The 25,887-nt window shown below is 48.2% G+C and overlaps 1 protein-coding gene across 4 annotated transcripts; it reads right to left on the bottom strand.

Annotated features, from left to right (window-relative positions):
* Positions 1-2,517: 2,517 nt before the first annotated feature.
* LAYN (layilin) lies at positions 2,518-24,093 on the bottom strand. 4 transcript variants are annotated; one of them, XM_075546575.1, is made up of 8 exons: positions 23,810-24,093; positions 23,111-23,134; positions 19,642-19,939; positions 15,542-15,699; positions 8,617-8,649; positions 7,862-7,951; positions 4,681-4,780; positions 2,518-3,176 (listed from the first exon to the last, which is right to left on the bottom strand). In XM_075546575.1, the coding sequence occupies exons 1-8, from the start codon at positions 23,904-23,906 to the stop codon at positions 2,813-2,815; spliced, it is 1,164 nt and encodes a 387-aa protein (XP_075402690.1). In that variant the 5' UTR covers positions 23,907-24,093; the 3' UTR covers positions 2,518-2,812. The 4 variants fall into 4 exon arrangements, with proteins under 4 accessions (XP_075402690.1, XP_075402688.1, XP_075402687.1 ...); XM_075546573.1 differs by lacking the exon at positions 8,617-8,649; XM_075546572.1 differs by lacking the exon at positions 23,111-23,134 and having other exon boundaries at positions 23,810-24,089.
* Between the last annotated feature and the right edge of the window lie 1,794 nt (positions 24,094-25,887).

The raw sequence follows: 25,887 nt of genomic DNA, 5'->3' as shown, positions 1-25,887 counted from the left end.
TTAGCAATGTATAACCCCACCACACTCCCGGGGCTCCTAAATGATAAAATAGGTTCACTTAATTCCCAAATGATACTTCGAGGAGAACGTTCAAAGTTCATTTTGAAAACAACACACACTGAACACTGGTCAAGTGCTTCCTAAACAAGTGGAGTGCAATCCTTTGGGTCTGCTCTGGCGAGTCTAACTGAGGTGGAGAGAGATGGTAAAGGTCAAAGGTGGAGGAGGCTCTACTGGCGGCCTTAGAGTCCATGCTGGCTCACAGCAACCCTACAGGGCAGAGTGGAACTGCTGCTAGGGGCTTTGAGAGTAGAAAACCTCACCGCTCTCCTGGACAGCAGCTGGTGGCTTTGAATCACTGACCTTGTGGTGAGCAACCCGACGTGTTGCCCGCCGACAGGATGCCCCAGGGCTCCAGAGCAGGCAAGCTCAACAAGATGACACAGGGCAGATGCTGAAGGGCCACGCTAATGATAAGCCCTTCCCTTTTCAGATGAAGGGTGGCTTCTCTGGTTGAATTTCAGGGACACAAACTCAGTTGTTAACATGATTTACCTGCTTCTATTGGCTCATCCCTGTGCTTTCTTCTTCCTGGACAGGAGGAATCGTTTCGAATGAACATTGGGTGAAAAAGTAGTGCCATCGACTTTCACCTGGGAATTTGAGGCTGTGGTGCACCAGTCTGAAAGATGGAGTGCTCATCCAGTCCACAAGTACTGACTGCCGACCCTGGGCAACGTGCTGTCTTGGGTGAAGATATAGATGGAATCCCTAACCCACTGGCGCTTTCAGCATCAGAGGGGCCAGAGGAGCGAGGTGAGGTGACGGGTAGAAGGACAAATGTGAGAGCCAGGAAGCCTGAAGCAGAATGCAGACTTAGGGAATTTGGGAGCAATGACTCAGCCCATCAGAGCATGTGTTTGCTGTTTTTGCCTGGAGGTCGTTGTCAGTAATGTTCTCCACAATCTACACTGTTCTCCACCCCACTAGGGAAGGAGATTGGGGAGCGATGATAATCCGTTCCGTTCAACATTGATCTGATGCAGATTAGTTAACTAGTCGGTTCCCTACGGACAGTGACGATGCTAGCTGAGGAGAGGTTAGAAGAATATTATTGAACTGATGGAGGAAGGCTCTTGGTCAGAGGTTCTTAACCTGTGGATTGCGACCCTTTTGGGGGTCCAACGACCCTCTCACGGGGTTTACTCGGTTCATAACAGTAGCAAAATTACAGTGATGAAGTAGCAACAAAAGTAACTTTATGGTTGGGGAATCAGCACCACATGAGGAAGTGTATGAAAGGGTTACGGCATGAGGAAAGTTGAGAACCACTGGTCTAGGTGATGTAAAGGATGGCCAACAATGAAGAGAAAGACTATGGCTAAGGCTCATGCTTACTCTCACTGCCATCGAGTGTGTGCTGGCTCATAGTGGGCTTCCGAGACGGTAACTGTTCACTGGAGTTATTCCTGTGGAGCTGCTGGTGGTTTTGAACTTCCAGTCGTGATGATCGCAGCCCAGTGCATAACCACCACCTCTCCCCCCCACTCCCCCCAGGGCTCCATAATGATCGTTAGGGCAAGCTAACTTTTCTCTGGATTTGAGTCTCCCCACAAAAACCCAAACCAAACTCACTGCTGTTGAGTCCATGCAGACTCGTAGCACAAGTAGAACTGCCCCTGTGAGTTTTCAAGACTGCAGTTTTTTTCTGGGAGCAGAAAGCCCAGCCTTTCACCCATTTGAGTCCCGGAGCATTTGAAATTGTGACGTCTCTGAAGCCAAAGGGATAAGAATTACAGTTATTTATAACCGGAGGCTGATGCTACTGACAAACATACAGCAGTCGGACCAGGGTTTGGAGGAAAAATGAGCCTATACGCTTCCTGAGACTCAAACGTTATTTTTAGTGGCTAAAGCGTTTCTGAGTTGGCCATTTCGACATTTGGATGCACAGAGGAAGGGGGGAAGCTCCCCGAAGGCCACATGCAGAGGAAAGGCTGCAGACAGAGAGTGACTAACATTCTGTTTCCTGCTTTTTATTGGCTCATAGTCTTTGAAAAGCAAAACAAAACAGATAGGAGAACGGCTGATGTGCAGGCAAGCCTGATGCTGCCATGGGTGGGTTGTCACAGATGTCTGTTGTATTGCCAACTTGGAGGATGAAAATCAGCGTGGCTGAGCTGTACACGTGGAGGTCATTCCATCAGTGTGTGTTCACCCTGCTGTGTATATTCTCAACAACAATAAAATAAATTATATATCTAGTTCAAAATAGATACACATATGTTTCAGAGAGCTTATGGAGAAATTCCACCGTCTTTTGGTTCCATTTTCCCGCACACTTTCTGCTGGCTGGGAAGCCCCCTCTTTGCTGTGTGATGGCTGAGTCCGGGGACAGCTGTGATCATGTGTGCTGCTGGGCAGAGCAGGGAGAACACCACCCAGAGGTGAGTCTTCTGAGCTCCATGTCACAGCCCTTGTCCCTGCCAATTATGACACTGTCTCTCCAAAGGCAGACACCATCAATACAACCATTTATTGAGAACCTACTATGTGCCAGACCCCGGAGCAAGGTGCTTTCTTATAAGATCCAGCTGGGTGAGAGGCTACAGGTAAAACTTGGGGATCTACTGGCGACCAGTGGGAGTCACATGCTCACCCTTAAGATTTCATCCGAATTTCACCAAGCTAAGCATTTTCAGAGACCTTCTCCTTTGCAAGAAAAAAAAATGGGGGGAAATTTGCTTCTTCTTCTTTGTTTTTACCCCCTTTTCACATTCTTGTCAGTTTAAGTTCCTTTCTTTCATGCATTCTAATACCCATATATTTCATTTTCCACCCATCCCGACTCCCTGCTCCGTCCCATTCTATCAGTGGAGAACTCGTAAATGTCATTGGTCACAAATCCACTCTCTGTGCTTGCCAGAGTCACAAACCCACTCTCCGAGGGGTTCACAGCTATGTTGTCATAGTCACAAGACATGTCATCAGGCGTGGCTTCTTCTGAACACACTCGGAAGGAAATATTCTTCAGGTCTGGCCGGGGCTCCGCTAAGTCAGCCTCACTTTGTTTTCTGATGACGTTATACACCTCCAGGTCCAGGCTGCTTCCTTGGTGGGAGGGCGGCCAGATGGTGGACTGCTCCTTGGTGCTAGGGCCTGGCTGCTCCTGAGTTCTAGGGGAAAGCAAAATGGGACTGAGGGTTTTCGCCAAGAGGGATTGACCAGGGCCCTGTGCTTGTCTGCCCTTCCTACCTGCCTCAGCGTACAGGTCAGGGCTTTTGAGTGAAGGGAAGGAAGCATTGTTGTTACCTCCCAAACAACTGTGGGTCACTCACTGCTGCCAGAGTGTATGCCAGGAATGCTGAACTTTGAGTCTGAATCAGCTCAATGGTAGTGTGTTATTTAGTAGTACATATAATTAATATAACATCTCTGGCTGACACAGTTTGTGCCTGGCTACTAACCAAGGGTTGGTAGTTCGATCTTTATGGGAGTAGACAGCCTCATCTGTCTCCCAATGAATGACTGGTGGGTTTGAACTGCCAACCTTGTGGTTAACAACCATACCGCACGCCTAGGGCTCCTTACCATTAAATAAAGAGGCTTTACTAAAGAAGTACATATATGACTTCATCTCAAATTCAATTTTTGGAAATAATTTGCTCTGTAGTATTTCAGTATAATGGCTTCTTTTGTCATCTTCTGTATTTATCTGATGCACTTAAAACTATCATTCTGGGAAGGGGTTCATCAGCTCGCCAGACTGATAAAGGGGTCCATGGCACCCAAAAGGTTAATGACCCTTGGGATAGGCAGATCCCTGGCTTCTGAGTCACGATTGTTGCATTTTGGTGACATGCTAGTTAAATCGATGGAGCAAAGGAGAGCACTCAAGAACCAACTGCAGAATAAACAGTCGGGGAATCAGTTGCATGATATTTTAAAGAGAATCCTATGTTTTAGGCTAAAATGAACTAGTAAAAGATGATCATAATATTCAACTTTCTTGAAAGCATCCCTTAATTATTAAATAGAATGAAATTTGTTATAGAATGAGGTTGGTTCTACAATGGAATCTTATGTCACCTTGAATTGGCAATCAAAGGGAGCCACATCTCAAATTAGCTCTGATCAATTTAGATTTGACTAAACATGATAGCTTGTGACCCAGCTCCTACCAGGAGGTTGCGTAGTGCAGCTGCTTACAGCAACCCACGCCGTGTATTCTATGGAAAGAAGAGTCCATTAAAAGGATTGTGTGCATGTCTATTTCATTTTAGAATTAAGTGATTGAGTTTCAGATTTTTACTAAAGTGAATCGGGATAGTCATTTTCCATTTGACTCACCCTTCGTTGCCTTGGCTCACTCACTCAACAGAAAGTTTTCTGAGTGAGTCATGCACGCAGGAGAGCACAGTGTCATCTCTCACCTCATTAAGAGCCTTTCACACACCCACGGAGAGAAATTAAACAATGACAGATCATTATCAATTGTTCTCTGAATCATAACGATGCGCAAAAATGCAGGCGATCAGAAAATTCAGTCTCAACTCAGCACTCGGTGATTCTCTGGGAGGTGCCGAGGCTCTTAATGATGTGAGAAGGACAACATCCAAATCCCCAGGAGAGCCCGGATGCAGAAGACACAAAGGTTGACACGAGGAAGGTTTTACTTACCTCCGCCTATAGATCCAAACCCAGCATAGGACAGCGGTGATCACAAGGAGGAGAAGGGAAACGCAGGGGATTAGGATGTAGGCAAGATTCAAGGCAGCTTCTGAAAAGAAAAAACACCCCCCCGCAGCATTAGTAATGCCTTTGTGTGAGCACACTCTTGGAAGGATATAAAGATGAGGAAAGGTTGTTTTACCCATACGAGTATAAGTCAAAAAGTATTGCTAGAATTCCAGTTCATCCATGCACGGGTTCATTCCAAGCAACACGTCGGCACACATCCCTGTGACTGGTGGGTGCCTGTGGATAAGTGCTCTCTGTCGTGCTCTTGTCTTCGTCTCATTCAGGTGCCTTCACACCAAAGGTCCAATCAAAGCGGTGGTTTCTCAGAGCACTTGCTGGGCCAGTGAAAGTCACGGTAGAAAGGTCAGCTCAGAAGGTGATGGAGAGATTCTCTCCTTTCTTGTCATTACCCTCCTGAAGGAAGAAGGGGCTGCCTGGGCTGTGTTGATGCCCTTGTCTGTAAGGACAGACACTGTGGGAAGCAGAAGTGAGGTGGCCACCGGGGAAAACAGGAAGCCAAACCAGAAGTCCCAGCATTTTTACCAGGAAAGAGGTAGCCTGGTAAGAGGAACAAGGTTGACAGTAAAGCCGTCTCACTGTTTGGGGCTGAGACTGAGTCCCTGTTCTCGGCAGGGACTATGAAGTACTCTGAACATCTGCTTTCTTGTGGAGCCTTTCACGCTTGTTAGATGCCATTCAGTTGGCCTACCTCATGATAAACTCACCGATGCTCAGTGAAATGAAATGCAGCCCGGGATTCTGTGTTGTGGATCAGACCGTTTCTGGACTTAATTTTTGTACATAGACCCTCTGGCCTTTCTCCCCAGTCCTTTTTAGTCTGGAAGCTCTGCTGAAACCTGCTGAGCACTATAGCAACACACCAACCTCGACTGACAGACGGGGCCGGGGGGGGGGGGAGGTTGCGGGGTGGTGGTTGTGCATGAAGCTCATGACTAGGGGTTGCACACAAGGCTCCCTCATGAAAGTTGAGAATTCTACCACTGAATCGCCAATGTTCTCCCATGAAAACAGAATCAGAGAATTCTTCCCCAAGGAGCTTCAAGGACAACCAAGGACCGGGATCAGATGCCCTTCATATTCCCATTGGTCCAAGATTCCCAACCATCTAGAGGCCGCGTGTTTCTGTGCAAACCTGACAACTGGGAATACCTCCTACCCCCAGGAGCACTTTAACTATCAGTTATAACCGTGAGTGATAAACTTGCTGCCCACTTTGGGTTAGCACTTTGTCTTTGGTTCAAAACATTTTCACCTATTTGATCCCAAACCAAACCCACAGGCAGAGTGGATTCTGACTCACAGCAACCCTAGAGGACATAGTTCCTTATGGTTTTTATGAGGCTGTAAATCGTTACGGGAGCAGACAAACTCATCTTTTTTTCCCCCTCAATGCAGCTGATGGGTCTGAACCTCCAACCCTGCAGTTAACAGCCCAAGGCCTAACCTACCAAGACTCTGTTTCACATATCATACCCTCAGTATTCTATTCCATGTTATGGACCCAGTAATGTTCTCAGGCATGTAGGATAAGTATTATTACTCCTTTCTGCAAAATGACTAAAGGAAGAAAATAGAAGTTGCCAGATGTCTAACAAAAATCCCAGATGTCTCACTCCAGTTTATCATCTTATTCTGCATTTTATAATTTGCCTTTTAAAATGTTCTGTCCATTTCCTCTATTTGCCACATGGGTGTCTGTTTTTCCTTTCTCTCATTTTTTAAAAGTTAATTACTTTTTTTTGTTTGTGGAGAATATGTACAGCAAAACATGCACCAATTATGAAGTGTCTACATGTACAATTCAGTGTCACTGGCGATATTCTTTGAATTGTGTAACCATCCTCACACTGTTTCTCAGTTGTCCTCCTCCATTAACCTGTAAACCCACAGTCCCCTATGGTTCCTATTTTGCCATGGTCCATTGGATCCACATAGGTACCACAGATGCCTGTTGATCACAGATGCTGTGCATCAGGACCTGGTTCTTTCTACTCTCATTTCTCTGTATCTAAAACCCGCCTCTCCATGCCCTGTCCTCCATTCTTTGGATGATTCTGAAGGCTCTGCCTTCATACCAATATTTGTATTTCACCTCCTGTCTAGTCTAATTTGTTGAGGACAAATGCAAATCCTTCTATTTGCATTCTTCTCTGATGACACCTCCTATCTGTTAGCCATTTGACTGTCATTGTTGGTGAACTGTCTGTTCGTGTCTTTTGTTCACTTTTTAATTGGGTCGTGTGTTCTTTTCATATTGGCATCTTGTAGTGTACTAGAGATTTTGGTCATTAGGCTGGTGTCCCTTGTGTCATTACTAAAAGTCCCCCCACCACGCATACACATCTGTGGCTCTCATTTTATTCTTTTGATGAAGTCTTTAATGTGCACAAGTGTCTTCTTTTTAGTAGGTCCCAGTCATCTATTTTGTCTTCCACTGTGTGGGCTTCCTTTACTATTATACTGGATAGTCGGTGTATGCCTTGCATTAGGGGCCTTAAGTTTGTCCCAAGGTTCTCATGGCCAATCCTTGCAGCGCTGGGGCTTACATGGAGGTCTTTCGTCCATCTTGAGTTTGTTTTTGTGCATGGAGAGAGACATGGGTCATGTTTCATTCTTCGACAGATGGAGGTCCATTTTGCCAACACCATTTGTTGAAGAGGCTGTCCCTATTCCATTTGATAGTTCTTGGCCCTTTGACAAAAACCAGTTGCCTGTAGGTGGATGCATTTACTCCTGGGTTTTCCATTCTGTTCCATTGGTTCATGTATCTCTCATTGTACCAGCTCCTGGCAGTTTTTACTACTGTGCTTTTTTTAAAAGGAGTTCTTTGCTTATCCTGGATCTCTTCCCTCTCCATTTGAAGTTGGCAATTAGCTGTTCCATTTCTTTCTTGAACGATGTCGGGGTCTGGATCTGGATTGCATTGTAGCTATAGATTGACATCTAAGACTTGGAGCACTTTTAAAGACATCGATACCACCTCTGGTCTTGTTTTGTGGTAGCAGCAGGAAAGCACAAAGTAGCATATTTGTTCACCATGGGCATTGCGTCATCAGAAGCCCCCCAATATCTATGAGTTCCAGGGGACTTCTACACAGACCTTGATTAGCTATAGATGTTTCTTTGGCATCTACTTTCTGCGTGTCTTCTGGAATTACGGGTGGAGGGGTTGCAGATTCGGCTCTGTCGCCTGGAGAGAGAGAGGCATAGATTAGGACCCTGAAGCCAGGCATCGCGGCCCGGAGATTTCCTGAGCTCCTCCCAGAGCAGCAGTCATCTGACGAATGCAGTTAAGAAAGGCAGGGACCGTCATGGGTTGAATTTTCTGTCCGAGAGGTTTCATTGTCAAGGTGCCAAGGGGAGAGCCAGGGAATCTCTGCTCGGACCATAAAGATCCCACCTGGATCACCTCCTGTTTCGTTAGATGGAATTATTCATTTCATATTGTGAATCATGCCACGTGACAGCCCACATTGCATCTGCAGCCATGGCTTCAGCTGCAGACGATGCTATAGAAATAGAGGCGTATGAACTCTTTATTACCCTGCTGGCTGCGGGTGTACCTGTCCAAATGGCCTGCTTAACACTGGCGGCACTCCTGGTGAGTACTGGCCTAAAGAGCACGTGTTTCTAAGCCTATGGAAAGAATCGGAACCCAAACCAGTGGCTGCGTAGTTGACTCCGACCCGTGGCTGGCCTCTCAGTGTCACAGCAGAACTGTGCACACAGGGCTGTCAGCAGGAGACAGCCAGGCCTTTCTTGTGCGCTGTCTGTGGCTCGGCGTGAACTGCCCAGCTTTTATTAGCATGCTGGGCAACAGCCCAAATTAACCCAAATCTCAAGCAACAGGCTTACCTCCTGGCCTCATAGGAGGAGCTGTTGGCCTCTCTGTAGAGAAAGAGACACACAGGAAGACTATCACATGTCCATTCCATCTGAGTAAAACCAACCAGAGCACAGCACTCATTTGTTCATGCTGTCACGCGCATACACTCTGTCTAGCATTAGCAGATGCCAGGAGCTGGGCCGGTAAGTCCCAAAAGGCATGGCTGTGCAAACACCACAGGTGATGTCCCGGGCTCTGACGAGCTTTCTCCCAGCTGTGTTTGGGCATTTCCCCCCATTGAAATGCAGTTGAAAGCTTTTAAATATAAAAATTTCCAAATACACAAGAGTACAACCATTAGTATAATGCATCTCCATGTAGCCATCATGAACTCAACCCCATTACCAACATGTAGTTAATCGAGTTTCAATAATAGGCCCACTCCTGGGCAGGATTTTTAAAAGCAAATCCTGGATTTCGTGTCAATTAGTATTGGGGACTCTTTAGGAAACTAGAGGAGCCCTGGTGGCGTAGTTGTTGTGCATTGGGCTAACAGGTCAGCAGTTTGAAACCGCCAGCCTCTTTGAGGGAGAAAAATGGGGCTTTCTACTCCTGTAGAGTTATAGTCCCAGCAACGCACAGGGGGCAGGTCTACCCTGCCCTCCAGGGTTCCTATGAGTTGGCATCCACTCCCTGGCAGTGAGTTTGGTTTTAGGAAACAATACACACTGATCTCTAAGCAGTGGTTGAGGGCCTCAGGGAACCAGCCCACAGAGACTGATGATCCAGGACCTCAGGAAAGTCAGGTTGCATGGGTAACTACATCCAAGGCCTTTGCGCTTGACTGGGAGTGTTGTAACCCCTTATGCTGATCAGATGCTCAGGCTCCATGGGACAGGGTCTTTAAGAGTAAGATGTTAGGAATCAGAGTTCTAAAGTCAGGATGTCAAGTCTCATTCAGAAAGGATACCACAACACAAGCAACCACAAACAAACAAACAAACAAACAAATCTACACCCGTTGAGTCAATTCTGACTAATAACAACTGTGGTAGTTAAGTAATCTGTTGTCAATTTGAGACTTAAGAGTGAAGGGGTGGAGTTTAGCCTGTCAATCAGGTCTCAGCTTGATGACCTCATTTGGAGTCACTAAGGAAATAAACAGCTCACTGGAGGTGGGACACTCACACATTCCCTGGGATACATGCTTGCTGACAAGACACATGAACTATGCTAGAGTTTGGTACTGGAGGAGCCACGTGGAGACCCTGCCAGCACTGAAATGCCTTGGCCGCCACTGGATCCACATAAATTTCCACCCACTGGCCTGTGATCTGCCTGCATTCAGTATCATTGCATGGGTTTTGTGAGTCTGAAAAGAACTTTATAGATTGGCATTGGACATATGGTCTAATATCAGACTTAAAGACTTAATCTGGACTGCGCTGGGATGTTTTCTCAATATTCCATTGCTCTTTTATCTAAAGCTCTTTCTTATACACATATGAGTGTCTATGAATTTGTTTCTCTAGTCTACCTGGACTAACATAGCAACCCAATAGGTGTGTGTGTATGTGTGTGTGTGTGTGTGTGTGTGTGTGTGTGTATGTCAAGCTGAAACACTTTCACTTATTTATTGAAAACAAAACACTTAGATCACATTAAAACCATGGCCTTCTCGTTGATCCTATCTCCTAGTGCACCTATAGGGCAGAATAAAACAACAACAAAACAATAACAAAAAGCTCACTGCCATTGAGTCAATGCTGACTCATAGTGACACCCTGTGGGTTTCCAAGAAAGCCCTGTCTTTCTCCCTTGGAGCTGCTGGTGGTTTTGAACTGCTTCCCATGCATACTGCAGCTCAACACGTAACCACTACACCACTAGGGCTCCTGCAGGCAGGGTAGAGCTGCTTTAATGGATTTTCAAGGCTGAAAATCTTTTTCAGAAGCAGAATGCCACATCTTTCGCCCATGGAGTTGGTAGTGGGTTCGAACTGATCACCTTTAGGTTAGTAACCAAGCACCTAACCACCAAGTCACCTGGGCTCTTTAACACTTGCATAGTACCCACTATATGTCCTCAGTGTATTATAAAACCAAATTCAGTTAATCCTGATAATCTTATGAAGTAGGTGCTGTTCTTCTAGTTTAACATAAGTACACAAGGGCAATGAGGTACAGGGAGATTAATCTCACAGTTGAACTTGGATTTGAACCAAATATGAAGGAGACAAACTCTGAGACAGGCAGTGGGGGATACAGCTGCAAAGGAGTGAGAGTCCCAGCTCCCTAAGGAGCTTACACCCTACAGGTTGTTCAGAAGGTCTGGAAATCCAGGAGAACATTAATATTAACTTTGTGATGCTTCACCACAAGGTCTACTGTATACTATACTCAGTGAGAGTACACAATCTGTTCATTTGGCTGGCTTGCCAGAGTCCGATCCTCTGTGCAAACTCGCAGTAAATGGTGCGTGAAGGCAACATGCCCATCAATCCCTGCGCGTGATTCTGTGATGCACTGTGGCTGAGGATTTCGAGGATTTCTCACCAAATGCACTTGGGTTTGTAGCACTTCCCGCCACCCCCAACACACACAGACACACACACACACACACACACACACACACACACACACGAAGTAACAAAGAGGTCCCAGTTTGAATAGCATGCAGGCCATTCTACAAGGCCTCTTGGCCAAACCCTGCTTTAGACACTGTTCGACAAGCCCCTTGCCACTCTGGAGTGATGGGACGAGGGTGTGCAAGCCTGTTGGGACCGCACTGGGTGGCCTTCCAGTACACTCAGTCATTGGCCAAGCATGGTATGCTTGCAGACTTCACACCAGCCCTGTAGGACAGGAGCAGTTCAAGTACATCCTGTGAGGCGCTATGATTCTTATTCCGTCCCTACTGCCAGTCTGGTTTTGGGGGCCCCTGAAAGGCTTCCCAGAAGAGGTTACTTTTTGTAAGTCCCTAAGTTGAAATAATTTCATAAATAATTGCAAGATTTATGAAAACTTGTGAAAATTGTAAAAAAAAAATTCCATGAATCCCTCGCCTAGGTTCTCCAAATGTTAATCATTTTACCTGCTAACTTGTTTCATTATCTGTCTCTGTATGCAATCCCACCCCTCAGAACAAGTTACACTGATGCCCTTTTATTTCTATTAAAGGAAGGGACACATTCTCTTATGGAACACAGGGGACAGAACGCTGTTAACAAAGCAAACATAGCAATGGAATAGTTTCAAAGTCCCCAAATAAAGCCAGCAAGATCAAAACGGCAGCATCTGCCCAGGCACAGAGCTGGGAAGGCAGGCAGGGTCGGGACGGAGGATGAATGGGCATGGTGGACCCGGGCAGAAAGCAGGAAGAGGCCCATCATGCTGTTTGGGCTGCCATCACTGCTGTCAAACAATATGTGTCTGAAGTATGGAAGGGAACACCAAGGGGCTCCGTAGGCTTCCACCCCATTCACAAGAGAAAGTGTTAAATAAATAAACACTCAAAGCTGCAGGAAAGGCTGTTTCAGGGGAAAAAACCCCCAACCCAAACAAAAGCCCCAAATAAAAGAATATGAAAACAAAACCCCAAATTTCATATAAAAAATTCTAAAAGAACAAAATTTTAAGCCATAAAGATAATCATAAAATGTAATGATGGAAAGTCAGTTTTTCTTAAAGTTCCTTGCTTTCACGGCTCTGGAAAAGGTGACCTTCTAAGCCAGGCCAGGCTTTTGGGCTTTCTCTGTCTCTCTGTCTGGCTGCTGGAGGCAACGCAGGAAAATGGGAGGGGCGGATCACTGGAGAGAGGAACTCACCTGAGGAGCTAAGTGGAAACACGCTTCTTAGCAGCAAAAGCATAGTCAGATGCAAACAATTTTACAATGACAGTCCCAAACTAAGTACTATAGCAAGTAATTCTATTCTTGTAGGAAAGAATGCACACTGGAGTTAAGCAGTGGGCCTCAGCGGGGTGAGAAACACAGAGATAGATTTTAAAAATATCATTTCAAGTTTAGACCTAAGCCAGTTAGGATAGAGGAGGCTGGGAAATCCCAGGTGAGTGAGACTATGGGATTGTAGTCAATCCCAAACTTTGGACATATCTGGAAGCAAACAAGTTCCCAGTGTATTTTCCAGACATATGTAGAGGGCGCTCTGGGAGTTTACGTGCTTATTAAAGTGCTTGCTCTCTGTGCAAGGTAGTTCCTGAGCTCCTGAGGTCCCACTTAGCTACCTCCTTATGTACAGCCCGTACAAGCTTTCTGTCCCTCTACAGTTTATTATATTAAACACTTGAGGTACATACAATGACCTCTTTAGAGTATTGAAGAGCAAAGCTGATACTTTGAGGAAAAAGGTGTCCCTGACCTAAGCCATGGTAAGCCATGGTGTTTTCACTGGCTTCATATGCACATGAAAGCTGGACATTGAATCAGGAAGACTGAAGAAGAATCGGTGCTTTTGAGTAAAGGTACTGGAGGAAAATATTGAAAGAATTAGGGACTGCTAAAAGGACAAACAGGTCTGTCTTGGAAGAAGTATAGCCAACATGTTCCTTAGAGGCAAGGATGGAATGCTTTGGGCATGTTGTCAGGCCAGGCCAGTCCCTGGAGAAGGACATCATGCTTGGTCCAGTGGAGGGGCAACAAAAGAGAGGACGGCCTCAATGAGATGGGCTGACCCAGTGGCTGCATCAGTGGGTTCGGGCACAGGGACATTTGTGAGGATGGCACAGGACCATGCAGTGTCTCGTTCTGTTGTGCATAGGGTCACAGTGGGTCAGAACTGACTTGCTGGCACCTAACAACTACAACAACCACAGCAACAACAATGATTCGTTATAACTGTCAGACTGCCCAGTAAGCGAAGTAAGCATGGGGCTACTTATGCTTCCTTACTAGTCGATGGTGAATACTTCCACATTTTTTTCACCACATCAAAGATTCTGCTCCTAGGGATGGCTGGCATTTGCCTTTCTCTCAACCTCAGAGTCAAAGCCCCCTTTCAAATTTACAATCTCTGAGAGGACACAGTGCCCAGTAAGCAAAGGGAAGTAAGCAGCGCAGGAACAACCTGTGAAACTGATCACTACAGAGTCCTAAGTAAGCCTGCTTTTCCTGTCCATTAGGTGACCCACTCCTGATAACAAACGGGCACTCCTGTGCACTGCTGTGCATGACATTTTAATGTTTTCTTACCTTTCCCCCACTCCATTCCTCTTTACAATTGCTCCAACAGCTACAAAAAGTTCATGGAAAATGGAACTGAAAGATAATGGAACTTTCCCCACAACCTTTGTGTAGTACTCTCCGTGGTACTCACCTAATCTGGTGTCAGTTTGAGGACTAAGAGTGTAGGGGTGGAGTCTAGGCTGTCAATCTGGAGACAGCCAATGAGACCTCTGTGTTGGCATGACCTTCTCCTGAGAATTCTGGGAAATCCGGTACTTCCTCCTTGGAGGTGGGAAACACCTCCCTCTCTCTGCTACTCCCTGGGAGACATTGCAGAAGACAAGCTACATGGACACAACCAGACCTCGGAAGCCGGAGAGACCCCTGCCAGCGCTGAGATGTTTCCAGTGCCACTGGATCCAAAGACTTTCTACCAATTGGCCTATGATCTTCTGCCTTCGGCATCATTGCATGTGTTTGGTGAGCCTGAAGAGGACTTCATAGATTGATATTGGCAATAGGGGCTAATATCGGACTTAGGGACTTGTTCTGGAATGGGCTGGGGTCTCTTTCTTATACACATGTATGTGTCCATGGATTTGTTTTTCTAGTCTACCTAGATTAACACACTCTCGTATTGTACTGACTGTATTATTATAGTAAAGATGTTTAAGTGTGTCAGGATGTTTCTTTCATGTTCTTTTTTATGCATTGGGAGTTATCTAAATCCAACCCAAACCACTGCCATCAAGTCAATTCTGATGGATAATGGTTTATGTAGTGTTTCGAAGATTGTAAGTCTTTAAGGGAGCAGACAGCTCCATATTTCTCCCACGGAGTGGCTGACTGGTTTTAAGTACTGACTTTTCATTTAGCAGTCCGCTAACCCGCGGAACCAGGAGTTCTGGTGGAGTAGTGTTATGCATTGGGCTGCTAACCACAAGGTCCAGAGTTTGAAACCACCAACTGACCTGTGGGAGAGCGATGAGGCTTCCACTCCTGTAAAGATTCCGTCTCAGAAACTCACAGGGGCAGTTCCAGCCTGCCCTTAGCGCTGCTCTGAGTTAGCAGCGACTCAATGGCAGCGAGTCACTTCACTTTTTCAACCCACCGAGCCTCTGAGGCTCTTTATAGAAAGGTACAACACTATATGCAGAGCAACATTTGACCCGCTGATGCTAGGTCTACGTGGTATCGCATTGTTTGAAATTAGGTACAAATTTGACTTTAGGACAGATTTAGGGACAGAAGACGCTCATTATTCAGGAACTGCCTGTATTCTATCCCTCACCTCCTTGGGTCATTCTTTTGTTTCCTTCAAGCCCCCGAAAATCATCGTATATTGCCAGGAGAAGACTTGCATAATGGCCATGTGCTTTCCCCATTCCCTCTTTACTTCAAGCTCCTACAGCCGCCCCCCCCCACCTAGGAAGAATAGGGGTTTGGGACTGTGCCCATAGAAGGCTTCGTATGCATGGACGTTCTACAAAGCTCTGCGACGTCAGGCACAAACCAGAGCCTTTCTGCCCCCTGTTCTTATCTCAGCAGCCAAAGCCCTTCTCCTTGGCGGGAGCACTCTGCCCCAAGGACGTGCCCCCCTCCCCCTCCCCCATCCCCTTTGCAACGGGCAGCTCCAAATGCTGAGCATCGCCAGCCTTGGCAACACACTTTCTCAGAAAGACCATAAAATGGATTTTTGGCACTAGGAGCTGCCTATGAACTGAGAGAAGGGCTTGAGAAGCCAGCTGCATAGCTCGGAGAGGATTCATTACCGTCGGAATATTTGCAAATAAAATTGTTCTTCATGTTGCATCGGTCGTCGTTCCACTGAAACATGTAGCGGCCCCCCATGCCGGCAGGTGCTGATGGCTGGTGGTACATGACCACGCAGATTTCACTCCCGCAGGACGGCTCATCCACATACCAGTTCCTACGGGAAAGGGGTCAGCGGTGAAGGCAACAGGGGAGGACACCACCCCAAGACCCCAGAGCCTTCATCTTCCACCAGGTCCCAGCAAGCCTGGGAGGCCAGGTTCTGCTGCTGGACATGATGTAGAGTAAAGGAAGAATTGAGGACCTGCCAATAAGTAGAGCCACCTGCTTTCTAAGAAGGACGTCACCATCAATCATCTGACACTTACCACAACATCTTTGCCAGCAGAAATATATAACCAGGTGATGTCTGCAAAGTAATTAAGGGAATAAGCAACTAGCAGGACCAGGCTGAATGATCTGATTTATTTTTGCTTTGCTTTTTGCTAATTGAATTTTGTGTTTCCTTTTTTAAGAGCTCAGCTGCCCTGAGAAGGGGCATGGTTTATTTCATCCGGAGTTTGCCCTCTCGTCTCTGCAAGCTGCAGCGATGGTAACTGCTGGCCTCATCTCTGAGGGAAACCAACCCAACCCACCCAACCCGCCCAACACTCTATTCTGACTGAGAGCCACCCGACAGGACTTAGGAGAACTGCCCATTAGGAATTCTGAGGCTGTCCATCTTTACAGACAGAGATGGCCTCATCTTTCTCCTTCAGAGTGGGTTGCTGGACTTGAACTGCTCACCTTTGAGTTAGTAGCTGAGTGCTTACATACTCACACTCACACACTGATGAGAACTACTGGGATAGAGTGAAAGGAACAGAAAAAGGGGATAGGTATAAAGTAAGAGAAATCTTTCTGTCACATGTTAAAGCATACCGAGACTATCTACCATACCTGAACAACCAACCAGTTGGCAGCAGCCAACCTGTTATCAGCCACCCTGGTGCGAATCTAATAAATGCATGGGCCAACCAGTCATGGGCCAGAGGTGGATGCTATGCCTGTGCCCAATGGCATCAGTTAGCAATGGAGGCCAGTGCTGTGTCCCTGATATAGTGTCAAGCCAGCACCCAGTGGCAAGTTGACGACAGGGAACTCCTTTTGCCTTGACATGGACAGTGATTTATTCTGATGGGAAAAGATACACATTTAAGTAGACATCTAACCTCGGGGCCTTAACCAAAGGCTTGGGCTGACAGCACAGAGTCTCAAACAGCATCTCATCCAAGGGACTTGTTTTACCACGAAGGAGGTGGAGGAATAGGCCCTTGATCAGGAGATCCACTCGTCATGTAGCATCATGACCTGACCGAGGGATGATGGAAGACACTAAACGAAGTACCAGCTTAGAGACTATACTTTGAAAAAAATAGCATTTTGCAGGATGCAGTATCTCTCAGATCAATGACATTTCTATCATTCTATGTCCCTAGGGGTCAGGTAGTAGGATCAGGAGGAGCTCCCACTTAACCATCACTATTAGTGAATGTTTTTTGACAATTTGTGCTGCTTTTCTCTGCAATGGGGCGCTCTGCAGGTTTAGAAGTCCTGATTCCCAAAGGAGTAGTGCTTCTGCCAGAGGATATGGCAAAACGAGTTTTATTGAACCATAAGCTAGAGCTGTCACTTGGGAACTTTGGGATACATGTGCCCAGGGATCAGCAGGCAGGAGCAATGGTTATCTTGGCAGAAGGTAATTAATTTCAATCTTTATGTCTATTCCCTTCTATAAATTATAGGCAGGGGGAACATGCTTGGCACTCTTTTGGATACCTCTTGGTGCTCATTTGAGGAGTCCAGGTGGCATAGTGGTTAGGCATTGGACTGCTAACTGCAAGGTCAGCAGTTTGAAACCACTAGCTGCTCTGAGGGAGAAAGTTGGGACTGTCTACTCCAAAAAAGAATTACAGTCTTGGGAAGCCATATGGGCATTTTTACCCTGCCCTACATGGTTGCTATGAGTTGGCTCCCTTGCCCAATGAAAAAAGTAAGGGCAAATGGAAAAGTACAATCACTCAAACCTAAGAAGTGACAGGTGATGGATGACAGGGCCTGAGACTCATCAGGAATGAGCTTGATAGAGGAAAGTGAGTCATGCACAGATTAAGCCACCGAGACCAGCTGAGGGACAGTAGAGGAAGGAGGCTAGTTAGGATTAGTTGTGATGCTGAGATCAGTCGCATTTAGGAAGAGCTACTCCAGAAATGTGGATGGAGACACCCGTCTGATTTGTGTAGTGCTTTGAAATGAGCATGATGGAATGATGTGGACATGCTGCCTTCAATGTAAAAGGGAAAATCCCTGCTATTTTAATTTGCGTTCTTTTGATTGATGGCAAGTTTAATTTTTTCTTCTTCCCATAAGAGCAGTGGTTCTGAACCTTCCTAATGTCAAGACCCTTTGATATAGTTTCTCATGTTTGGTGACCCCCAGCCATAAAATTATGTTCATTGCTAATTCATCACTGTCATTTTGCTACTGTTATGAATTGGGCAACCCTTGTGAAAGGGTCGTTCGACCCCTAAAGGTGTCTCACCTACAGGTTGAGAACCACTGCATAAGAGGGTTTGCCAGTGGGGAGGGAGGGGAAAAAAAAGAGGACCTGATGCAAAGGGCTTAAATGGAGAGCAAATGCTTTGAGAATGATTGGGGCAGGGAATGTGCGGATATAAAATGTAAAAAAAGAAAAGAAGGGGAAAAAAAAGAAAATGATTAGGGAAAAGAATGTACAGATGTGCTTTATACAATTGATGTATGTATATGGATGGATTGTGATAAGAGTTGTATGAGCCCCTAATAAAATGTAAAAAAAAAAAGAGGATTTGCCAATTTGATTTCCTATTTTGTGAACTGTCTTTTCAGCCTTTTGCTTTCTTTATCTTTTGGCATCTTCGTGTTTTATTGGTCCTCTTTGTCATAAAAAGAGAGTAACCCCAATACAGGGGACCACCATGTGTTGGAATCAACTGGATGGCAACTGGTGATGGTAATAGTGCAGTGTGGCAGTTACATCATCTCCTGTCAACCTGCAAAGAGGTGGAGTCTAGCCTGTCAATCAGGTCGTATCTTGATGACCTCATTTGGAGGTGTGACAGATATAAATAGCTCACTGGAGGCCAGACACACTCACTCCCTGCGAGATATTCCTGTTGAGAAGCCACATGGAGCTCTGCAGATAGAGCCAGAGCCTTGGTGCTGGAGGAGCCATATGGAGACCCATGCCAGTGCTGAGATGCTTTCACCACCACTGAATCCACAAGACTTTCCACCCACTGGCCTGTGATCTTCCTGAATTCAGCATTACTGCATGGGTACATGAGTCTAAAGAAGAATTTATGGATATATGAGGTATCAATATATGGGGTAATATTGGATTTATGGTCTTGATCTGGAATTTATGGACCTAGTATTGATATGTGGGATAATATTGGACTTATGGACTTCATCTGGACCAGGCTGGGATGTTTTCTTAATGTACAATTGCTCTTTGATATAAAGTTCTCTCTTACACACATGCGAGGGTCTATGAATTTGTTTCTCTAGTCCACCCAGACTGTCACATGCTGCATTTGACTTTGTTCCTTTGTATTGCTGAATGATATTCTGTTGTATAATCTATATGGTCAATTCTTGTTACTCATGGATTCCATGTTTGGGAGTTGGCCTACTTGCTAAAATACATTTATAAACACAACAATCAATAGTCAGGGTCCTATGCTAGCCAGCCGTGGGCATGGGCATGCACACAGTGAGGGGGGACATAAGTGGCCTTTTGTGACTTCCCAACTGAGGTTAAGCAAGGTTCATGCAGTGTTCTGGAAGACTTTATAGAACACACTGCCTTGAATAATGAGAATGGACTGCTCTGGCTTTGCTTAGCCATCCATAATCTGTGGATGAACACTTGCATTGTTTGCATCTGGAGGCTATTGCGATGGATGCTGTTAAGAGCATGGATGTGCATGTACCGAATCCCTGCTCTCACATCGTTGGACTACAACTTCTATTCAAGTTATGCCAAGGGAGTCAGCTGCTGGGGATTTCACACACTTACCTAAATTTTGATGTGCTGCCATCAGTCCAGGCATAAAGCTCCTGACAGGATGTGCTGTTGCTTCGCATCTCCTCACGCCTCCTGAGCCCAATCCAGAAATCACCATCAGAAGCCAGAAGGTTCTCGATTAACTTTTCGATCAGCCTCTGTTCATCTTCAGACTCGATGCTGACTAGCTGACCCCCATCTGTCCTGCAGGCGGCTCTGGCTTCCTCGAAGCTCAGTCTTTGAGAAGCATCATGGGAGTAAATGGCTTTATAGCAAGGCCTTCGTGTCCCTCCCTGGCAGACCGACTGCCCTAGAGAAAGAAGAGCTCAACTTATTTCATTGTCCCCCAAAGTATACCAGGGCAGGGATGCTTGTTGGTATGATGGGGCAGGAATCCTGATTACTCAGTGGATTGTTATAATGCCATTTAGGGTGTCTCATAGTGAATTAATACCCCTTCCAACAAGGAGGGAGAGTGATTTCAACTCTGATGCCATTACTGTGGAGGGACTCCATGTTTTGCTTCAACGCACTGTTTAGATCCATTAAGCAGACATCTCTGACTAGCCTTTACTTAGCAGAGAGGTAAATGAAGATTCATGACTTCACTTAGAGAGAGACAATTAAGTCTTTGAAGCCATTAGGGCGTCCCAGAAGACAGCGCGGCTTAAAGTGAGCCTCTCTAGCGGCTCCTTCACAAGAGAGGCCATGCAGCGTCAGGAGTAGGTGGCCTCCCTTTCCCTGGAACCTTCTTCCTCCTGTGTAGCAGGATTGAGAATCCACCCCGTCTCCGGTGTAGCCAGAAGTCAACAGCGTCTGAAGTGGTCTGATACTCAGAGTCAGCCCTGTGCTCTCGTTTGAAGATAACATCTGTTGTTGGTGATGATGAGTGCTCGGGATCAGTTCCAGCTCCTGCTGAGTCCAGGTGACACAGTAGGTAGGACTGCCACGTAGGGAGCGGATCATCAGGCCTTTTCATCGTGAAGCTGGGTGGGTTTGAACCGCAGACCTTCCAGGTAGCAGCCCCAGCACTTAACTGTACCAAGATGACTCCTAGATAACAGCTAAGGTTCCTGCATTCTCACTGCATGCCATGCCCCGGGCTAGAGGTAGCAGCCCTCTGGTGCAGTGGTTAGGTGGTCAGATGCTAACCAAAAGGTCGGGGGTATGAACCCAACAGCTGCTCAGGCTTCCATAAAGATTATCATCTTAGAATTCCTGAGAGGCAATGTCTGCTCCTAGAGGGTTACTGTGAATCAGAACTAACTCCGTGACAGTGAGTTTGGGTATTTTTGAATGCTAGGAGCCTTATGTTTCCACATAATACTTTATTTTGTTTAATTTCAAAATAACCCCCAAGTGCAGCATTGTTGTAAGTAGCCCGGTGGCCTAGTGAAAGCTCAGTTTCTAACCAAAGAAGTCTGTGTTCAAACCCACGAGAGAACGATGTACAACCTCGGAAACCCTATGGGGCAGTTCCACCAGGTCCTAGAGGGCCCCTGTGAATCAGAAGTGGACTACGCAGCAGTGGCTTTGGATGGGTTTTAGTTTGTAGGTGCTTTGGCTTCATTGTACAGATGAGAAAACCGAAGTTCTGAGAAATGAAGTATCAGCAGCCTGGGGCTGGAACTCAGATCTACCGTATTTGCACAGTCAGGCCAGGGGTTCCTCAACCATGCTGTTCACTCTGCTGCCACCCCAGCGCAGGCTGCACTGCCCTGTGCCTGAAGGGCTGGAGATGGTCTCAGGCAGATGGATGGGGCTGCTAGGCGTGAGTAATACATCAGCTGCCAGCATCCCCTGCTCTGGCTTGTGTCTGGGTAAGTGAAGTTTTGCTACGCCAGACAAATTAGCCTCACGATTCTTTCGCTCCGTTAACACTGACTGGGTGCACACCTTGTGTCTGGCACTGGGCTGGGCTCTGGGGACAGGGTGCCATCACCAGTTCCTACCCTACAGACACAGGCAGCCTCTCTTTCCGAATGAAGCCAAGTGAATGGAAGTGAAAAATAGATGTCAAAGAGTCCCTGCAATTTGAGAGCCCACTGGTGGGCTCGGTGTAAACTACTGGGCTACAGAATGAAGGGATAAGAAATGTGGTTGCTTTTGAGGGGAGGGAGGCTCTTGAAATGTTTTCAGCGTCCTAACTGTGCAGCTGTGCTGGGAGCCAGGTGGCACCCATCATCCCCCAAACTCTCCAGAATATGGGGCAAATGCCCATGCCCACGGCAGGAGGAATGTTCAATGGGAGCAGAGCACACGGAGGGCATCTGGCAAGCTCTGGCGAGGTTGCATCTTTGATACCTCTCATCGATTCCTTAGAGACCTTCCAATAAGCAACAAGAGGTCCGCCTGGGCATCTTTTTCTCTTTCCTTCTGCATCTGAGGGACCTTCTCCCGAGAGAGGCTCTCTGGGGACCACCAGCCAGAGAGGCTGAAGCTGGGAGCTGCTTGGAGAGGAGACTGGGCCAGCCGAGTCTCAGTGATTCCTTAAAATAAACAAGCAAACAAAACTAAGCCCCCAACCACCAAGTGCACTTGGACTTGGGCGATGCGGTAGTAGAATCAGTAGAATCGGAAGCCGATTGCAGCGTCTTTTTCCTAGGCGGACAGGAGGATGGGTTCCAAGCCCCGCTCCCTTTCGGTTGGCAGAGGAGTGCGGCTGTAACCACTGTGCGGCTAGGCCTCCTTGTGATTCCTTAACACACTCACTGCCATGTTGAGTTTCTGAGGTCTTCCTCCTGTGGAGCGGCTGGTGGTTTCAAACTGCCCACCACAGAGATCTCTGCCAGAGGCAGTTCCTTAAAGGGGCTGCAAGCGCAGCCGCGGATGCTAGCCAAGGAGCAGAAGGAGGAGCCCCACCAACCTGGCCGGAGCACAACTTGAGCTGCTGCTGGACCGACCGACCGGCAGCTCCCACGTTTGGACTGTGCGAGAGAACTAACTGAATATCTCAATCTTGTTTGCAGTGTGGTCGCGGCCAGGCCACGTCCTGAATCGGGTTAGGGTACCAGAGAGCGCTGGAAGGAGGCCCTAGAGAGCGCATCTGGCAGGTCCCCTGCCTTCAGGAAGTGGCCTCTCATTTGCAGGAAAGGGAAGGGTGGGCGGGCCTTCTGTAACACCCCCACCCCGCCCGAACCCCACCAAAGGACAAAGCTAATGCAGTGGGAACCCAAGCAGTTGAATTCAGTTACCTTCCTTAATACAACCCCCCCCCCTTCCACACACACACACACACACACACACACACACACACCTCACCCCTGCAACCAGCCTTCGCTTCGTTAACCCACAGCTTCGCATGCTGGGGTAACTGAGAGTGGACGAAGTTTCTATTTTTTTCCCGTCCGTCTTAGCCAATGGGCTGGCGCCCGAGGTGGGGGGCTTGAGAAAGGACTAGGGACACTCATCCCCCCCCCCCCCCCCGCCTGCGCTGCCTCCGGCATAACAACTGGAGAGCCAAGAAGTCGGGACACTGTACCTTCTCTGAGGTCCAAGTCCGAGGCTGCAGGGTACGCCACAAGAGGAAGGAAGCAAAGAGAGTCATTACCCAGAGCCAGGCTGGGGCCGTCTCCGCGAACTAGGCGTCTTTCCAAAACAAAACAAAAAAACCCTATAGGCTTGCAGTTCATTTCGACCAGTGGCTGCCTGAAAGTTCAGAGTCTAACGGCCTCCCAGGGGTTCCGAGGCTGTAATCTTAATGGAAGTAGACCGCCAAGTCTTTTTTCCGCGGAAGCGCCCGTGGGCGAATTCTCACGGCAGACCTCCGCCGCGCGCTTTGACCGCGGTGCCACCAGGACTCGCGCTTCCAGATCGTAGCGCACCCACCAGACCCCCCCAGCACCCACCGCGGATCCTGAGGCCCGGAGCTCCCCTCCCAGCTACCCCCTCTACTGGGCGCGAGGTGGGGGCTAGCTGGTGAGGCCGCCCTGCCGCGGGTTCTCCAGCAGAGTTCACAAGAGACCGCCACTGGACCAACTCTGCCTAACTGTCGCGGCCATCCTACGTTTCCAGACGCCCCCAAATTTACCCGGGGTCGCTCTCAGGGAACCGGGGCAGCCCTGGGAATCCCGAACTCGGGCGAGGGCCGATTGTTCCCCCCCCCCCCCCCCGGAAGCCCTGGAGAGGGCGGCAGGGGCCAGGACCAGAGCAGCGCCCGGGCCCCGGCGTGAGCACTCACCGCTCAGCAGGCGGCCCGCCGCGCCCCGCGGCCCCGCCGTCAGCACCGCCGCCAGCACCGCCGTCAGCCCCGCCAGCAGCGGGGCTCCAGGCTGCATGGCCGGCTCCGGTGAAGCCCCTTCGGACACCTGGGCTCTACCGCGGCGGGGCGGGCGGCAGGCGGCGGCGAGCGCTCCAACTGCGTTCGCGGCTGCTGCTGCAGCATCTCCAGGGGACCGACGGCCTGGGCACTGGAAGAGTCGGGGAGGGGAGGGCGCGGAGCCAGTCCTCCACCCTCCGCCCCCTGGGACGTCACTGCGGGGAGGGCAGCCCTGCCATCCAGTCCGTCCGCGGGCCCTCCTCCCAGGGCGCGCAGGGCGCCGACCACTGGACTAGCCCTAGGGAAGGGAGGCGCACAGCGGAGGTCCCCGCCCCCCTGCCCCCCCGCCTCCCCTCCCCCCCCCACCCCGGCCCCTGCCAGCCAGCTTTCCAGGGAGTTCCTGCGGTTGCCCAGAGCGCGAGGTGGGGGCAATCGGTCTGGGTTCTTTGAAATCTGGTGAAGTGTGCACTGCAGCAAGGAACAGGGCCGCATCTCGCCCGCGTTCCCCGCTCCCACGGGTCTCGCCACACCCAAGTTCACTCAGCGCCTTAACCTCTGCCTGTGACCAGTGCACAGTCCAAACGTGGGAGCTGCCGGCGACGTGCTCCAGAGCAACAGCCGCCTAACCAGACAGGACAGGCAGTGCGCACACAGGAAGAGTCAGTTACCCGGCACAGCTGCGGATAGCGTCCAAAGACGGGGTTCTAAGCTAAATTGGGGTTCTCTTGGCTTCCACCGGAAGCCAAAGGATGTTTCTGAATGCAGCAAATAAATGATAGATTTTTCCCCTCCCAGGGAGGTGGGACTGAAAGTTGTGCAGTTCCTCCCTGGGCTGTTGGTAGAGGGGAGATAAGCTCACTAAGCAAGGATGACTCCGTTTTCGCCAGGAAAGCGTTCCCAAGCAGCCCGCCCTCAATGTTTGTGTCCTCCCAACTCCCACAATAGTTATTGGTGTTCTGCGTTTGTTTTCTCTGGTCGGCAAAGTGTTTGCAATGATATCCAACAATCAAGTGTCAAAGACTGTCCAAACACTGCTTAGTGACAGAAGGGGGATCTGGTGTCTTGCCTTGCCCCCACAACAAGCTGTTGTGAAGCTTAGCAGAAGCCCACCTGCTCACTGATTTCTGGGTGTGAGTCCCAGCTTGTTTCTGCTTATCTACTGTCCTATTGTCTAAAGCAACAGTGGAGAAAGTGGAGCTGCTCCTTAGGCCGTGGGCCCCATCCATATCCTAGGCAAGCACCAAATTCACTGCCTTTGAGTCAATTCCAACTCCCAGTGACCCTCATAGGAAGGGGTTGAACTGCAATTGTGAGTTTCTGAGACTTTAGCTCTTTACGGGAATAAAAATCCTGGCTTTTCTGGCTTGGAGTGGCTAGTGGTTCTGAACTGCTGATCTTACAGTTAGCAGCTCAACCTTACCCTCTTCTAGACAAACAGGCTGGGGGTGCAGGGAACGTGGGGAAGCTCTGCTCCTCTGTGGAATGAAGATCTGACAAGTTCCTTCACAGCCCCATCTCTATGTCCTGGTTAGAATGTCTCCCATCCATCCGCCTTACCTTCTTTCTGGAGAGCCTGACTATCAGCACATTCAGTTAACTGTTACAGTGAAGAGAAACATTGAGTTGGTATCTGATGTTCTGTCTCAGATCTTGCATTTCTTCACTGATGCTTTGGCCTCCAGCAAGCCCTTTTGTCCCTCAAAGTTTCATTTAACCCTTGGAGGCACAAACAGGTACTGTAAGAACTTTCTGAGGGTTCAATCAGGCAAGTATATGCGGGAGAATGCAGATGGCTGGGCAAAGAACCAATTGTGTGCTGGAAAGAATTTATTCTCAACATTACAACATCAACGAAAGCTTACAGAAGCTGTTCATTTGACCCAAATATTTACATAGGACCCACTCTAAGTCCCTTTGATATCGCCTAGACGTTGGCCTGTCGCCCTGGTGATGTAGTGGTTCCTGGGTGGGCTTGGCAGGCAGTTTGAACCACCAGCAGC

Source organism: Tenrec ecaudatus, chromosome 4 (assembly GCF_050624435.1).
Source record: "Tenrec ecaudatus isolate mTenEca1 chromosome 4, mTenEca1.hap1, whole genome shotgun sequence".
Lineage (NCBI taxonomy): Eukaryota > Metazoa > Chordata > Mammalia > Afrosoricida > Tenrecidae > Tenrec > Tenrec ecaudatus.
Note: the sequence above shows the minus strand (reverse complement) of the source record. Positions and strands in the feature narration are given on the sequence as shown.

Coding starts and splice junctions, on each gene's coding strand:
- LAYN (XM_075546575.1), bottom strand. CDS start 23,906: ATGCAGCCTGGAGCCCCGCTGCTGGCGGGGCTGACGGCGGTGCTGGCG. Junction 15,700..19,641: donor GGCAGCACATCAAAATTTAG/GTAAGTGTGTGA, acceptor CCTTTCCCGTAG/GAACTGGTATGTGGATGAGC. Junction 3,177..4,680: donor GTTTGGATCTATAGGCGGAG/GTAAGTAAAACC, acceptor GCTTTCCCCTAG/AACTCAGGAGCAGCCAGGCC.